Raw genomic sequence first — 17,389 nt, 5'->3', positions numbered from 1 at the left:
GTATTTTTATACACTGTGTCTATATATATATATATATATATATATAAAACTACTGATGAGTAGTCTATAGTCATCTATGCTTGTAAAAATATACGTAAGTACCACAACTTCCTCATTTGCAGAGTAGGGGGTACGTTTATATACTTCCCCAGAAATAGCGCCAACTTCAACCGACCAATCATCGCACAGAGAGGCACACCGATGACCAATCCTCAACCAGATCGGTCGACGCACTCACCCCTTGGGTGGAGTTGAGACGGTGGGCGGGGCACTGGCTGCTCGCTTCTGATTCGTCCGCTGGTGAGGACACTCAAGGCGTTTCGCTTGTTTTGAAATTGGAAGTCTGCAGCGCTTCTGTGCAGCCGAGCGTCCGCTAAAGACAAACAAACTGTTGCATACCTCCGCGCGCGCATGAAGACACGGCGGGAAAGCGCCTTCTCCAGGATTTCCAGCTGTGTTTGACAGATCTGATGCGTGGGAGGAATATGGATGTTATTCCCATGTGTAGTATTTTCCAGGAGCTGCAGAGTGTTCTTGACACGGGATACCTGTCTGCATTACCATCTCTAGAAGAGTACTGGCAACAGGTAATAAACCACCAGCTTTATTCACCAAATACTTTTTAAATAAATATATTGTGTTATAAAAACATACAATAAATAAAAAATGCTTGTATTTTTTAATCAAACCTACAGTATTTTTTTTTTCAAAATGTTATGTATTCATATGATGCCAAATTAATTTTTTTTGCATAGTGAATTATTTTTTTCCCTTACTTATATCTCTAGGAAGGCTGGCTTGCTATCTATTATTTATTTATCTGCACTAATTTTACATGTAGACATTGCTTAAAGTCATGGTTAGAAAAATGTGTCATGGTGTCACAAAAGAATACGCTATAGGCTTTTTAATTTGTTTACTTTTTTATATTTTAAATATGAAGTGCATTTTCTTTGATCGTTTAGAAAAGAGCACCACTGATACTGTGCTAGACCACAGAAGAAAGAAAGTCATATAGGAATGACATGAAGTTGAATAAATAATGACAGAATTCCATAGAAATCTCAGTTTCATCTTAGAATCTTTCCTACATGCAAAGTATTCTGGTTGGTGTTTGATTGCTCTTGATTCTCTCTTATAGACTTGTCTGGAGCTTGAGCGCTATCTGCAGAAAGAGCCCTACGTCTCTGCAGCTGATCTGAGATCAGTATACCAGTCTGACAATCTTTGGAATCAGTTTCTGCGCTGCTGTGGGACAGAACCAAGCTCGTCCCTGCCGGAAGCCTCCATCCCCAAGCAGGATGGGATCGCTACGGCTTCCCATTTGTCATTCAGCACTGCATCAGCTGATGTTCTCACACACACACTGGATCACAGCGTATCTGAGCAGCAGCATGTAAGGCCCTCCTCGCCCTCACTCCCTCTCATGAAGGATAAAGAAGATGCAGAAGGGGTGAGAGGGAATGAGGGCAAAAGTGAGGGGTCCCTTGAAGGACGAAGGAGAGCTCATCGTTGTTACTTCAACGGCTGCAGGAAGGTGTACACCAAGAGCTCTCATCTGAAAGCACATCAACGCACACACACCGGTAAGCTGTTTCTGTGTGAGTGTTTAATAGTCCTACCTGTACTATCATTTACTGTTTGCCACAACAGAGTTTTCAGCTTTGGGAAACAAAACTTCTCCCATTTGGATCAAGTTGAAAGTGGCTTCAGTAAGCTGCATTACAAAGCATATTTTTTAAAACCACTCTTAAAGCCTTCACAAAATCATAACGGCATGCTTTGAATGCAATTTAGACTGCTTCAGATAAAAGCTTAGTTTGGGCCTCAAGAATATATGTATATATATATATATATATATATATATATATAAAAAAAAATAATGTGTAATTGATTAAAAGTGTGTAAATGCCGTTTGGTGACTCCCTACATTCCTGAAATGCTCATTCTTCGTGTTGCAGTCATACACTCTAGGAACAAAGATTACTAATCCTGTTCCCACACTCTTCATCTTGCATGCAATCAAAGAATGTTTGCAAACTCTACTGACTTTAGTAAGAACAAATAAAGAATATACAGGAACCCAGATCACAGCAGGGAACACCATAGAGACGTGGCTTGCGGGTGTGAATGTGCTCTAACACGTTGCACCGAGGGACCCAAGTTTGATCTCTTTTTCTCACTATGCTTTCATGTTGCCTTTTAGATGTCTTCTAAATTTGAAGTTTCAAAAACCTACAGAATTAAATTCCTCAAAATCCGACACCGGGGATTCTCAGATGTTGAACGAATCCCTTAAACATAAAATGCTTATTTGAAGAATTCCCTGAGATTGTTGATATTTCAGTAACACATTTGCATGTTCCTGGTCCTCTGATATCAGTTAACGGTCACATGAGCATGCAGGTTAAAAAAAATATTTTTTATTAAGGGATTTTACTTGGTTTTATTTGTTATGCTTTTTAAAAAAAAATATATATATATATACCATTGTCAGACTCTAGTTTAGCCAACCCAGAATTAGTGTGAGGTTATGTGTGAATTATAACACTAATTAAGACCAAAATAGTGAGTGTCGTTTTGTGTTTGTTGGCTGCCTGCAGGTGAGAAACCATACAGATGTTCGTGGGATGGCTGTGTGTGGCGCTTCGCTCGAAGTGATGAACTGACGAGGCACTTCAGAAAACACACCGGAGCCAAACCTTTCAAATGCAGCCACTGTGACAGGTGAGTGTGTGTATTATCAGACACACTGTTCAAACCGGTTTTGAGCTATACATAATCGTTTTTGTTTTATTTTCAGGTGTTTCTCTCGTTCTGATCATCTGGCCTTGCACATGAAGCGACACATCTGAACGCAAATCCCACAGACCTGCCACAGCTGGTTTTCTGTGTATTCGCTGAGTGTCAGTGATTCAGATTTTGCACCCTCTTGTTAAAGATATAGTTTTAGCAGAACATGGATATTAGCATTTTTTTTATCCTATGCTTATGACTTATTCAATTCAAGTTAAAGCGTAGCTATAAAGGCACTGAAAAGGCAGAAAGTCTGGTACGGAATGTAAGTTAACATATTAACAGATTTTGCAAATTGCAGTGACTGTATGTCAAAATCAAAAATAATATTTTGCTAACGTGTTTATATCCAGAGCAGCTAAGTGTCCATGTACCTTTATAAAAAATACATATTTGCGATAAAAGTGTTTATTATAATCTCAGATAAAAATAAAAATGTCAATAAAAAAACCCTTCATAAACGTACTAATATGTCCCTATAATATACTAATATGTAGCATTTAGGAGTGAATAAAGTACAAATGACCTGCTTTATCCAGCAGTTACAGGTACATTAGTCAAACTAATATTACTTGTTCTGTTAACCAATAAATGTAACATTAGTGCCTTAAAATGGTTCTCTTAAAGTCAATTATAAGCTATTCATTAGTAATCATTTGGCCACTTAAAGTTCAGGTTTGATGAAACTGGAAAATCTGATGATCAAAGGCAGTTTTTTCAGAAGGACTGGAATGACTGAATTGTGTAATTGAATGATTGTTACCCAAAGAGAGGAGCTGGATTTGCTGCTGTGTAGTATGCTATAATTTTATGATTTTGAAACTTGTTTTCCGAGCACAAACTGACATCATGTCGGCTCAGATGAAGCTCTAGCATTTGTTGTCCAGATGTTTAAAGCCTTGTAGATGTGTCATTCATTGATTGATTACATGAAAGCTGTTGATGTCTTACTGGAAGTTGCAGTATCTTAAGGGGAATTTTAAAATGCACTCCAATATTATCACTTTATAAAGTTTATAAAGTGTACAATACCACATACATTAGTTTCATGCAAAAAAGAAAAGAAAAGTACATTTAATTCTGCCTGTACACCATGGTAATTTTTAATCATTCAAATCTTTGTCTAAAGGGACTGATGTAAAAAAAAAAAAAATTCATCATTTTCTTTGTTAAAAGCAGATTTCTATGTAAAGCAAATATATTGTAAGATTTTTATTATTTTTGTGAATACATTTTATACCACAAGAATAATGAATGATTTTTTATAAAACTCTGTTATGTGGTTTCATCATTTTACTTTGTGCAAAAAATTACACATTAGAGAGTAGAGTAAGATCCTGTATCAGAAAAAAGACTGTTTAAACTGCAAACAGACTCTTGTGGAACATTGTGTGGTCAAAAATATGGTGCACTGTGTTCAGTGTTAAACCAAATGTTCAGTACTTCAAGTTCATGGCATTGTTTTTTAGACTTTTACCTCTACACTTAAAACAGACATCAGTGAGATGAATGACATGTTCTACGGACCCACCCTCACAAAAATACTGGGGAAAAAAACTTCAAACAAACCATATTTAAAAAGATATTTTAAAACAGAAATTCTGATTTAAATAGGATCAGTAGATTTCAGTTCTGGAAAGAACAAATAATGTGTTATAAGTCATACAGTAAGCTATAACATTAATTCTGATTTATTAAGATGATGCTAAATGCATCACAAATCTGCAATAATAAAATAATTTAAAAACATTTTAAATATTAAATGGATTTCCAACATGTAATAAAAATATATATTATTTTACAGTGGTAGCAATGATTGTTTGGAATAGGGGAATAATCCATGATCATTCTTTATAAGGGCAAACTCCCTCTAGAAATCTCTTTATCGGTTTATATTTTTTACATATATATTTAACCTTACTGGGTACTCCCTGTATGCCTTTGCCTTTGAAAAACTTGACCTTTGTGTCAATTTAGTGACCTCTTCTACTCTTTCTACTGACACCTGTCGGTCATTTTAAAAAGTGCTTGGTAAAGTGGTCAAATATTAATAAACCTGCATCCTGCATTTCTTAATCCTTTGTTTTAAAAGTATGTATATTTTTCCATACAATATTATTAAAGTGTCACATTTATTTTATTTTATTGGACATACTTTTATTATGTACAAGCAGTGATCAATCAACTACGCTCTTCTTGTCGAGCAGCCAATGAAAAGCAGCGTTGTTTGCTATCGCGGGCGCCTCTAGTGCGCATGCGCCGTTTACAGCATGGGGCATGGAAGGGCAGAGCTTTAATCATAGCGGAAACATGAATCTTGCAACACACATATAATGTGTTTTAACTTTTAAATTGGTACGGCAGACACAGTTATTATTAAAGACAGTACATTCAAGTATCTAAAATGTTTCGTCATAGCAAGGGATTCATTACGAAACTCAAGAATTTGAGGTGAGTAATACTGCTCTTGTCAGTTCAGTTGAATTAAACTTCAGTCCTTCGGTGTCAGATATATGCGTGATGTTATTTAGGTTGTTGATAGTATTTTAAATGGGATTAATTTATCATTCAGGTCATTGTTATTAATTGTCACCATTTTTATAAATATAACTTTGGATGTTGGAGATGTGTTATTATGTAATCCTGTGGGAAAAGCTCAGTCATGCTGATTAGTGTGATCTGTAAGTCTGATGAATGAGGGCTGTGTAGTCTCCAGGGCTCATGGAGGTCAAGAGGCAGCTCTGCTGTAGAGAGAGCACTGCAGTACACAGTGGGACACAAGATCCACGGGTTCACTGTTAAAGAGGTAAAGAAACAGGAAACAAATCATGAAAATGCCTGTAATGTTTCTATTTCTATATCTCATCCCACAGTGAAGCAGGGGATTGCCTTACACTTTAAGAGTTTCTATAAAACCAAGATAAATCCTTTTCATTTTACAACCTTAAGTGGTTTGATTTAATTAATACTGTAGCCTTAAATTCAGAAAAAAAAAAAAATTTAATTGAAAAGTTTATTGAACTTTTAAACTAAATTTTAAAGAAAATCCAAAAAGTTTGTGTATGGTTTTGTTGTTGTTGTTGAGTATCATCTTTAATACATCAGGCTTTTATGTCTCAGACATGATATAGTGAGAATACGGAGCTCATTCTCAATGAGGACAAAAACAACTACTTTATTCAGGGGCCCAAACTCAGCAAAATCAATGCAGCTTTTATTTCTTTGACCAAAAAGTAAGATGAAATTCTTATATCTTGTAAATCAATGAGATCTTTATAACAGTAAAACACTCTATATCACTCTGTATCTCCTAATAATATGTCTTAGTAAGATATTTGAATGGTCTCTCTGTAGTTTTAAAACGTATAATACAAAGCAGTACAATGAAGCCTAATAGATTATATCTGATACTTACATTTTAACATGATTTCTATAAAATGTATAATCAAGTGAAGTTGCTGCAGTCCAGTAAATGTTCATCTTGAAATTTTAGAATACAGCATAAAGTTGTTATCATGTTTACCTCATAAAAATCAGTAAAATTAAACAAAACTAAAAGGCCTATTGCTTGCCTAAAAAAAAGTTGGAACTATTAATTGGACAACAGAATGCATGTAGTAGATTCTGTACAACAGTTTTTTGTTTTTGTTTTTTTTTTTCGGAAAAATTGAAGTCTCACCAGTGATAGTTCTCCAGACGTTTACAGCACTTGTATTTTTCTAGGTAACAGCAGTTCCAGATTTGTTCCTAACAGCCGTTAAACTCTCCCATGATGCCACAGGAGCTCAGTATCTGCATGCAGCCCGAGATGATTCCAACAACCTCTTTAGGTACAGTGCTTGATGGACACCAATGCTTTGAAACATCTGAGGATTTTAATTTGAAACCCATTGCATTCCCCGTTGATGTACATATTGTTTTGAGTGTGTGTTCTGCGTGTGTTGTTATAGTGTGCAGTTTCGTACCACGCCGATGGACAGCACTGGTGTTCCTCACATCCTGGAGCACACCGTTCTGTGTGGATCCCAGCGCTTCCCCTGTAGAGACCCCTTCTTTAAGATGCTCAATCGCTCGCTCTCCACCTTCATGAATGCCTTCACAGGTACTAACTTGACAGGTGCTTGTGTTTAAGTGAGTGTGTGTGACTGGTATTTCTGATTATGTCCATCTCTCTCACCAGCGAGTGATTACACGATGTACCCGTTCTCCACCCAGAATGCCAAAGACTTCCAGAACCTTCTGTCAGTCTATCTGGATGCTGTCTTCTTCCCGTGTCTCCGAGAACTAGACTTCTGGTACATGACTCTGAAATGTACTCAAATAGTGTATGTTTTCCATGGCACATAAATTAGTTCTGAAAAGGATTTAAAGTTTTTTTTGTATTATTATTCTTATTATTTAGGCAGGAGGGCTGGAGGCTGGAGCATGAGACCCCAACAGACCCCTTGAGTCGTCTGGTGTTCAAGGGTGTGGTGTTCAATGAGATGAAAGGAGTATTTGTAAGGAAATTCTTCAGTGCTCTTTTGATTCAAAAAAATATATATACGGTGATAATAAATAAATTAATATCTAACAACCCTAAACTTTTGAATGATAGAGTATCAGCCAATATACGTAATTTGTGTGTGTTTACTTATTTATTTATCTAAAAAAAAAAAGTGAAAAAAAAAAAAAAAGTGAAAAAAGTGAGTGAAAAAAAAAAAAAAAGTGAAGTGACATTCGGCCAAGTATGGTGACCCATACTCAGAATTTGTGCTCTGCATTTAACCCATCCGAAATGCACACACACAGAGCAGTGAACACACACACACACCGTGAGCACACACCCGGAGCAGTGGGCAGCCATTTTTTATGCTGCGGCGCCCGGGGAGCAGTTGGGGGTTCGGTGCCTTGCTCAAGGGCACCTCAGTCGTGGTATTGAAGGTGGAGAGAGAACTGTACATGCACTCCCCCCACCCACAATTCCTGCCGGCCCAGGACTCGAACCCACAACCCTTAAATCTATCTAGCAGTAGTAATCAGTTATTTTTTTGTTTTGTACATTAAATGATCATTTTGGCCATCACCAGTATAAGAAAACCTACTCTGTGAAATTATAATATGCATATAGCAGCATCATAGCAGCCATTATGCCATAGTGTAAAAATAAATATCTGCATAATAATAGCATTAAATATGCATAAGGCACACTTCAATATACTGAATGTGTCACTGCATCTGTCCTTTTCCCCTATTGAAAATAGAAGTTACAGTGCTACTGGATGTCACATTTCCATTGTTTGAGTTTTAAGACTAACAGTCTCATCTGGTACTTTTGTATGTTTTGTTTGTGTAGTCAGATAATGAGCGTCTGTACGCTCAGCACCTGCAGAATAAACTCCTGCCGGATCACACATACTCTGTTGTGTCCGGAGGGGAACCGTTAGCCATTCCTGACCTGACCTGGGAACAGCTCAAACACTTCCACGCCACACACTACCACCCCAGCAATGCACGGTACACACATTAAACTCTCTGTTTCATTAAATGACTTTGCAGAAAGCAGACAATGCTCATTATTGCCTGTTGTTTGTGTGTTTTGCAGGTTCTTCACATACGGGGACTTACCGCTGGAGCAGCACCTGCAGCAGATTGAAGAAGAGGCTCTGTCTAAATTCCAGAGAACAGAACCAAACACTGCAGTTCCACCTCAGACTCACTGGGACAAACCTGTAAGTTTAGACAATACACACATGAGAATGACCAGTATAATAAACACAGACAATTAGTGATGGGAGAAATGAAGCTTTTCAAAACTGATTTAGTTGAACAAAATTGCTTTGCATAATGATTCACTTTTTTTTTTTTCTAATAACACTATAATCTGGCTGTACCCTCTGGTCAAAATATAAATAAATACAACCTCCAAGCAGGTATAATTACCCCTCATATGAACCAGTTTCGCGTTTTCACAAAAATGTAATCTATTTAATGTAATCAAATATTTAAATACCCTTAAATAAGAAAGCTCCTTGAACTTTGTGGTTTTTTTTTAAATAAAATTTTGTACTGCTTGTTTTGTGTACTATTAGGCAGACAAACTAGGTCAATTAGAAGGAAATAAATGTTCTTTTTGTACTATGCAATGCAGACATGAGTATTAAAACTCATTAAATCAATAAAAAAATTTGAATACTGACCCAAATTTAGTTAAAACCATTGGTGCTTGGTCATAAGTTCTCCCAAATAAGTCTAGCGACAAATCCTTTAGAATTTTGAAATGTTTTGAAAAGCAAGGTTTGAAACTGTATGTCGTAATGAAGCCTCATGTTTAAACTGATTTTAACCAAACAGATTCATAAATGTTTTGAAATCAAGGTTTCAAACCACTGACTTGAAACAAGAGATTTGGAAGTGTTTCGACGCCAAGGTTTAGAAAAACTAAGGGCTGTTTACACTACGTTTTCAGCCAAAAATGGGAAAACTTTTTATGCATTTTGCCTGTTCGTTTACACAACAACGGCGTTTTGGGGACTGAAAAAAAAATATTTTTGAAAACGGGTTTCAAAGTGCAAGTTTTTAAAAAAAACCACCATTATCAATTTTAAAGGCAAGCGCGAACAAACATACACAACAATGGCGGAGTATGGTACTGTTGCTGCTGCTCAAGAGTTGCTAACGCTTCTTCAGCAAAGTTTGGATTTACTTCACCAATATTACAACCAACAGCGCAGATGCATCATGTACATCATATAATCGTCATTTCCCTACAGGTACTGTTTACTAACAAGTAACAAGAAGATAGCGCCAACTACTGGTCTGGCATACATAATACAGCTTTTTGGCTGTTTTCACGGATATGTGTAGACACAAATCATTTTGAAAACGTTGTTTTGTATACGTGAAATTTTTAAAGACGCAAGGCTGTAAACGCAGCCTAAGATGTAATGAAGCCTTGTTTGCTGAAATCAAGTGACCTGCCAAGTTTAAAAACGAGCTCCGAACCACTGATTTGATGCAAAAGGTTCAGAAATGTTTCGAATAACAAGGTACAATACAGTTTGACATAATGAAGGCTCATGTGCTCAAAACAAAAGATCCCTAAATGATTCAAAGCTTCATGAAGCAGTGTTTCAAAGCACCCATCACTACAGAAAATGCAACACAGTCAGTCCAAACACACTAAAAAACAGCTTTGTGAGGTTTGTCATGTTTTGTTTTGTTCAGAGAGTGGATCATGTGACTTGCAGGCCTGATGCACTTGCTCCTGATCCCATCAAACAAAACACGCTCTGCGTGAGCTATCTGCTGGGAGAGTGAGTGGACAAATATTACATTCCTTGTCATTTTTGTGTTTTTGTTTATTGTGTTTTAACTGTCTAACTGCATGCCTGCATGTGTTTCAGCATCACAGACACGTTTGAGGCGTTCATTCTGAGCCTCCTCTCCTCTCTGATGATCTCTGGTCCAAACTCTCCCTTCTACAAAGCCCTGATCGAGCCCGAAATCGGTTCGGACTTCTCCTCTTCTGTGGGGTATGTTGTTTGACAAGACTATCAAATCAGTTCAGCTTTCTGATTATTAAGAGTGGAGCTTCATAAATGTGGGATTGACGCAGATTTGACGGCAGCACTAGACAAGCGTCTTTCACCATCGGTCTTCAGGGCATGGCAGAGGACGACACCGAGACGGTCAAACACATCATTGCCAAAACCATCGATGACATCATTGCGTGAGTGTTGACTGGGTTTTTATTGTTTTAATGCAGTGAGGTGTTTTGAATGAAATCAAGCTTTTCCAGTGTACAAATGTCTGGATTGACTGTGAGAATCTTTATAGATGGTCAGTTTAGATAAGAGCACCTGCTAAATGAATGAATGTAAATGAATTGCTGTTTCAGAATCGGTTTTGAAGAGGAGCAGATTGAAGCTCTGCTGCATAAAATCGAGATTCAGATGAAACATCAGTCCACCAGCTTTGGTCTAGCTCTCGCTTCAGTGAGTAAACACTCACACTAGTGTCATTTTAGAATCATTAAGAGGTTTTATTAATGTTTTAAATTAGATATTATATTTTGCTTTCAATTTGATTTGAAAGTTTTAATGATTTTTTATTTATTTATTGTTATACTTTTTTTTTTACTCTCTTTTTTTTTATGCCTATTTGGTTTACATAATTTTTCATTTTTTTTTAGTCTTTGTTATTTTAGTTCATTAAGTTAAGGTAAATGGCAAGTAATTCCAAATAAACCAAGTAATGTTGCCTTGGAAACTAGCAAAAATGAAGTGTGTGTGTGTATATGTGTATATGTATGTGTGTGTGTGTGTGTGTGTGTATGTGTGTGTGTATATATATATATATATATATATATATATATATATATATATATATATATATATATATATATAATATATAATATATATAATTTATTTATTTATTTATTTTTAATTAATTTGTTTTTTATTTTAGTTAACTTTAATAACCCTGAAACATACACAAAAATGTGTGCTTACATTTGTATTTTATTTAGCAAAAACGTTTGCGAAACTAATAAATATGTTTTGGAAATTGACAAACTTGAATTAGAATAAAAAAAATAAATATTAGATATAAAACTTAATTCGTTAACATTTATATATTTTTTTTTTTTTTACTAAATGTGTTAGTTGAAGTATTAGAAGTATAAAACAATAAAAATTTTAGAAGTATAATATATATAATACTAAATACCATTTTATTTTATTTTGATAGTGATAAGTTGGTTTAAGGAGATTTTACTAGATATTTGAGGGTAACATTCCAAAACATTTTCACACGTACTAAAAATATAACTTGCAAAATATTAATAATAACGTTACCTCTGGCTGCCTGTCTGTCTGTCTTGTCTGTCAGTATATTGCTTCCTGTTGGAATCATGATGGTGATCCGGTGCAGCTGTTGAAGATCAGTGAGAGTGTGTCCAGATTCCGGCAGTGTTTGAAGGAGAACCCTCGCTACCTCCAGGACAAAGTCCAACACTATTTTAAGGTAATGAACCCTAAAACTAGAAAACACTGAAGTCATTGTTGGAGTGCTTTAGAAAAACAGCATTTATAACAGGATATTTGTTTCATAATTGCGATAGTACATGTTTTTAGTACATTTTTGCTAAATTGTAATGTGTGTCTGTTCCTGTTTCAGGATAACGCCCATCGACTGACGCTTACCATGAGTCCTGATGAGAGATTCTTGGAGAAACAGGCTGAAGCTGAGGAACAGAAGCTCCAGCAGAAGATACAGAACCTTAGCGATGCAGACCACAAAGACATCTATGAGAAAGGTGTGATCATGAGACCACAGGAAGGACCAGAATAATCAGTCTCCCTCTCTTGTGTAGATGGTGTAATGGTGTTGTTGCTTCAGGTTTGCAGCTGTTGGCAGCTCAGAGCACAACTCAAGATGCTTCCTGTCTACCTGCATTAAAGGTGTCTGACATCGAGCCAATCATTCCCTACACACCTTTACAGCCGGGAACCGCAGGTGAAATGCACATGCATACATATAAAAAGCACATTTAAAGATAAAACGATAGATGCAAAAAATTATTCTCTACATTTACTGTCTAGGCGGTGTACCTGTACAGTACTGTGAGCAGCCCACCAACGGCATGGTGTATTTCAGAGCCATGTGCAACCTCAACTCCCTCCCTGAAGACCTGAAGATCTACGTTCCTCTGTTCTGCAGCGTCATCACCAAGTATGGAAACTTTGTGGTTTATCACTGCTACATACTTTACCATGGACTAGATAATATCCATTATATACCAGCACTCAATCAGTCCAGTCTATGTGAGAATATATATTTAATATTTTTATTACTGTATATTTTTTAAATGTGACGTTAAATGTGACATCCAACAGATGCAGTTATATATTCAGTATGTGGATATGTGCATTATGCTTCTTTGGTACAACATTTACATATGCAGATATTTATTTTCACATGATCCTTCAGAAATCATTCTAATGTGCCGATTTGTTGCACAAGAAACATTTTTTTATTATTATCAGTGTTAAAAACCATCTGGAAACCAAGCAGCATTTTTATTTTGGGATTCTTTGTTGAATAGAAAAGAGCTGCAGTTATTTGACATTTTGTAACATTATAAATGTCTTACTGTTGCTTTTTATCAATTTAATGCATCCTTCTCATATAAAAATTTACATTTTTAAAAAAATCATAAAACAATCTTAGGCCACTAGAATTTTCACCAATAAAAAAAGGTTTTAAGTTAGATATTTCTGTCTTAGTGTAGTGTTTTATTAGGAAATATCAGTTTACATGTCCAAACAGTGTCTTGGAGCCGTTGCCACTGTTCTTCTGGATTTAGTCTGTCTCAGTTTGTTCTGTTTCTGATGAGATCACATCTCTGTGTGGAGCACTGGCTGTTATCAGACTCCTTGTGCAAACAAAAATCCCACTGGATAATTAAAATTAATGGCAAAAATCATGTTTGGAAATGTAAACTCATATTTCCTACTGACACACTACAGCAACTGTGTGTGTGTGTGTATGTGTGTGTATGTGTGTGTGTATATATATATATATATATATATATATATATATATATATATAAAATAGTGACCCCACAGAATTGTACTGATCATCTAATCTCAGGTTGGGTTGTGGAGAGCTGGATTATCGTCAGCAGGCCCAGCGTATTGAGCTGAAGACTGGAGGGATGTCTGTATCTCCACAGATCATTCCAGACACTGATGACCTTGATCTGTATGAACAGGTATTTCCTTCATGTGAATTTACATAAATATGATGCATATCCATTTTTAAAGTGGGGGTGATTTGATATAGTAGCTCAAATCTCCCAACTGGTAGCCAGAAGGTTGTAGGTTTGAAGCTATGAATTGTGGAGATTGATCTTGTGCTTGCATTAGAGCAAAGTATCCTTTTTAGTAATCCTCATGTTTTTTAGGGTATTATCCTGTCATCTTCCTGTCTGGAGAGGAATCTACCTGACATGTTTCAGCTGTGGAGTGACATTTTCAACAGGTTAGTCTTTTTTAAAGAGACAGATCTCTGAATGATTTTAAACTGACGCAGAATCTGTCATGCACGTCTCCAGCCCTCGTTTTGATGACGAGCAGCGTCTGCGTGTGCTGGTTATGATGTCAGCTCAGGAGCTGTCCAATGGCATCTCGTACTCCGGTCACATGTACGCGATGACGCGTGCGGCTCGAACCCTCACCCCCACAGCAGACCTGCAGGAGGCCTTCAGCGGGATGGACCAGGTCAGTGCTGGGATGTTGATCTCCAGTCCTTGACAGCTTTGAGTAGAATAAATTGTTGTACATTTGTTTTTTAATATCAGGTGAAGTTTATGAAAAGAATAGCTGAGATGACTGATCTGACTTCAGTTTTGAGGAAACTTCCCCGGATAAAGAGACACCTGTTGAATCCTGAGAACATGAGGTATGAACATGAAAGTTTTATGTAGAATTGATCACACAAGCCTTACCCATGTGTATTTATTGAAAGGTGACTTTACATGGTTTTTGTAGATCTGTTTTGACTGGGAAACATATTTCATTAGTGTGTCCTGCTTTAAACTACACTTGAAAACATTATTAATAAGAAATTACATTTAATGGGCATGGTTTCAGGTGTGCAGTGAATGCCACGCCACAGAAAATGTCAGAAGCTGCTGGAGAGGTGGAGAGGTTTATGGGTAATATAGCAGCCAACAGGAAAGAGCGCAAACCTGTTAGACCAACCATCTTGGAGGTGAGACGCCACATGCACTTTTCTTTTTAGAAGACACAACTTTTCACAATCAATTAAGCTTTGATTGTTTGTTTTTCCTCTCATAGAGAGCATTAGATCCTGAAGCTGGATCATCTGCGAGTCGTAAACTAATCTCAGTGAGTGTGTTTACAGCAGCATTACAACAACATTCAGGTTTGATTGATCTGTAGCGTTCTCACCGATCTCCCTCCTCATCCTGCCAGGAGCCTCATTTTAAACCCTGTCAGATGAAGACGTATTTCCAGCTTCCATTCAATGTGAACTTTGTCAGCGAGTGTGTGCGGGCCGTCCCATTCACACACGCCGATTACGCCAGGTACAACAAACACACTCTTGGAAAACATTGTTCATTATGCTCATTCGCATTACAAGTTTACACACTCAGATTTATTGTATTAAGTTATGATATCATGATTATGGTTTTATTTTGATGAATCATGCAGTCATTTGCTTAATCACAATAAATCATATGTTGTTCTCTCTCAGTCTGTGTATTTTAGCAAGGATGATGACTGCTAAGTTCCTACATGGAGAGATCAGAGAAAAGGGTGGGGCTTATGGAGGCGGAGCTAGAATGGGAGGAGGCGGCCTGTTTTCATTTTATTCCTATAGGTACATATTACACATTTCATTGGATCTGATGCAATGTATCCATTAGTGTATTTCCTTCATATATAATGATGTTTAAGTTCCAAGTCAATGTTTTTTATTATCTGATTAACATGACAATCTCTCAGAGATCCAAACTCCACCCAGACGTTGTCAGCTTTCCGTGGCGGAGTAGAGTGGGCGCGAGCGGGAAAGTTTACCCAGCAGGACATTGATGAGGCCAAGCTCTCCGTTTTCTCAGCCGTTGATGCCCCTGTCGCCCCCTCAGATAAGGGTCAGTAATGTGGGCTGTCTTGGGACACTGAGTGACATTTTAGCCCATCTGTGTATTATTTCTAGAGTTGTTTTAGGTTTACAAAGGATTCTCAAATATTTAAAGCAAATATTTGACATTATATTCATGGTTCTTTTTAAAATGTAAAATTTAAAAATAAGAAATTGGAAAACAAATAATTATGATTATTACTTCTTGGAAAAACCCTGGTTTAGATGTTTGTACATGTGGATGTTTTGTGATTGTTGTGATTGATTGTTGTTTACATTTTGGGAAGTGTAGAAGTGTTTCAAATGTTCAGGTGCTTGTTTTTGTTTATATGCTCAGAGGCCTGTTGCATGAAGTTAGCTGAACTAACTCAGAGTTTCAAAGTAGGTTTAGAGTTGACAAAACTAGAGATGCACCGATCGACCGGCCAAGTCGGTAGATGATTTTTCACATGATCCGCTCAGACCAGTAACCAAAAATATATGAATATATTAATTAAAATGTATGTACTATAAATATAATAAATAAGTAGCAGCAAAAGTCGAGCAATTTTGTCTAACTGTAAACTGCTTTAATTTGAAGCGAGAGATACGGGGAGTGGCTTCCTTGTGTCAGCAAATTCACTTTGCTCACAGCTGATTGTTCCAGTTTGGGTTTGCGATTTCTAAACCAGAATAAAACTTGCTCCACAGCAGGGTAGCTGTAGCATTAGTTACCATGGTGACAAAACCCGCTCAAAACAAACCCACCTTCCTGAACCTGAAACTTTTTGCTCAAACTAAACATGGACTTACCTGGGTAAAAACTGAAACCGGCTTTGTGCTACAGGCCTCAGGTGTTTGGATGTTGCTGAGTTTGTGTTCTTCGATATTTGCTCTCTAGTTCACTAGGACCTTGTTATTGTGCTTTAGGCTTGGGGCGTTTTTTAAACGGCATTACAGATGAGATGAAACAAAGATACAGAGAGAGACTGTTTGCTGTGACTGATAAAAACCTCATTGATGTCGCTGGCAGGTAACAAAACATTTAAATGTATATAATATATAATTATTAGTGCTGTCAAACAATTAATCGTGATTAATCGTGTTTTTGTTTACATAATATATGTGTGTGTACAGTGTATATTCATTATGTACAGACATGCATGTGTATATAATAAATAAAATGTTGTCTATATATTAAATATATTTATAAATATATGAATATACATGTATGTATGCGAATGTAAATATTTTCTAAATATATACATGCATGTGTTTGTATTTATATATATATATATACGCACACGTTATTTAGCAAAAACTTATTTTGGATGCGATTAATCATTTGACAGTACTATTTAATTATCTAATCAAATTAATCAAAATATAAAATAATACAATTGTAAAAGATATTTATGCTTGAATGCTGGTGCTTTATATTTTTTTGTATTCATATAATTCTTACTTTGTGTGTGTGTTAAACAGGTATCTTGGTGTCGGTCAGCAGACATGTGGAGTGGCTATTCTTGGCCCAGAAAATGAAAGCATCAGAAAAGACCCATCCTGGGTGGTCAAATAAGACCTCTTACCTCTTCTTATTATTAGGATTGTGAAAAATACGCACACGCTCCTTGATCACGCACAAATCAGTCTTGTTCTGTTAGAAGAGTCATCATGAGGTGCTTAAAGAACCTGAATTAAAATTCTCTGAAACAACGTTTGTTTTCACAACACGTTGTTGATGGACTCATAAGACTCTGCAGTTGTTATTTGAGTGAGATTTGTAATTTAGAAATTATTTGTGTAGAATTATAATAAACTTGACCATGTTTAACAAAAAAATTTTTTTTTAAACCTGTACTTCTAAGTTTCAAAATGTAATGACTTTTTTTTTTTTTTTTTTTTGAGACACTTACCATACATTTTTGTCCTCTAATTACTTTGGAGTAACTTTTTTTAATTG

General features: G+C 36.4%; 2 protein-coding genes across 2 annotated transcripts; both read left to right on the top strand.

The window, feature by feature from the left end:
• The first annotated feature begins 337 nt into the window (after window positions 1–337).
• Window positions 338–3,215, top strand: LOC132096102 (Krueppel-like factor 6). Its single transcript, XM_059501265.1, has 4 exons — window positions 338–587; window positions 1,142–1,586; window positions 2,604–2,727; window positions 2,804–3,215. Exons 1-4 carry the CDS (start codon window positions 471–473, stop codon window positions 2,853–2,855), a joined length of 738 nt encoding a protein of 245 aa, XP_059357248.1. The 5' UTR covers window positions 338–470; the 3' UTR covers window positions 2,856–3,215.
• Window positions 3,216–5,032: 1,817 nt separating this feature from the next.
• pitrm1 (pitrilysin metallopeptidase 1) lies at window positions 5,033–17,141 on the top strand. The gene is made up of 27 exons (XM_059501254.1): window positions 5,033–5,247; window positions 5,506–5,602; window positions 6,520–6,626; window positions 6,747–6,898; window positions 6,977–7,091; window positions 7,199–7,295; window positions 8,132–8,292; window positions 8,381–8,507; window positions 10,003–10,091; window positions 10,182–10,310; window positions 10,394–10,507; window positions 10,676–10,772; window positions 11,668–11,802; window positions 11,956–12,094; window positions 12,178–12,294; window positions 12,381–12,510; window positions 13,432–13,552; window positions 13,745–13,821; window positions 13,895–14,060; window positions 14,141–14,241; window positions 14,433–14,553; window positions 14,640–14,690; window positions 14,778–14,890; window positions 15,061–15,186; window positions 15,312–15,457; window positions 16,357–16,459; window positions 16,912–17,141. Exons 1-27 carry the CDS (start codon window positions 5,201–5,203, stop codon window positions 17,003–17,005), a joined length of 3,072 nt encoding a protein of 1,023 aa, XP_059357237.1. The 5' UTR covers window positions 5,033–5,200; the 3' UTR covers window positions 17,006–17,141.
• Window positions 17,142–17,389: the final 248 nt, after the last annotated feature.

Source organism: Carassius carassius, chromosome 20, assembly GCF_963082965.1.
Source record: "Carassius carassius chromosome 20, fCarCar2.1, whole genome shotgun sequence".
In the NCBI taxonomy this organism is placed as follows: domain Eukaryota; kingdom Metazoa; phylum Chordata; class Actinopteri; order Cypriniformes; family Cyprinidae; genus Carassius; species Carassius carassius.
Note: the sequence above shows the minus strand (reverse complement) of the source record. Positions and strands in the feature narration are given on the sequence as shown.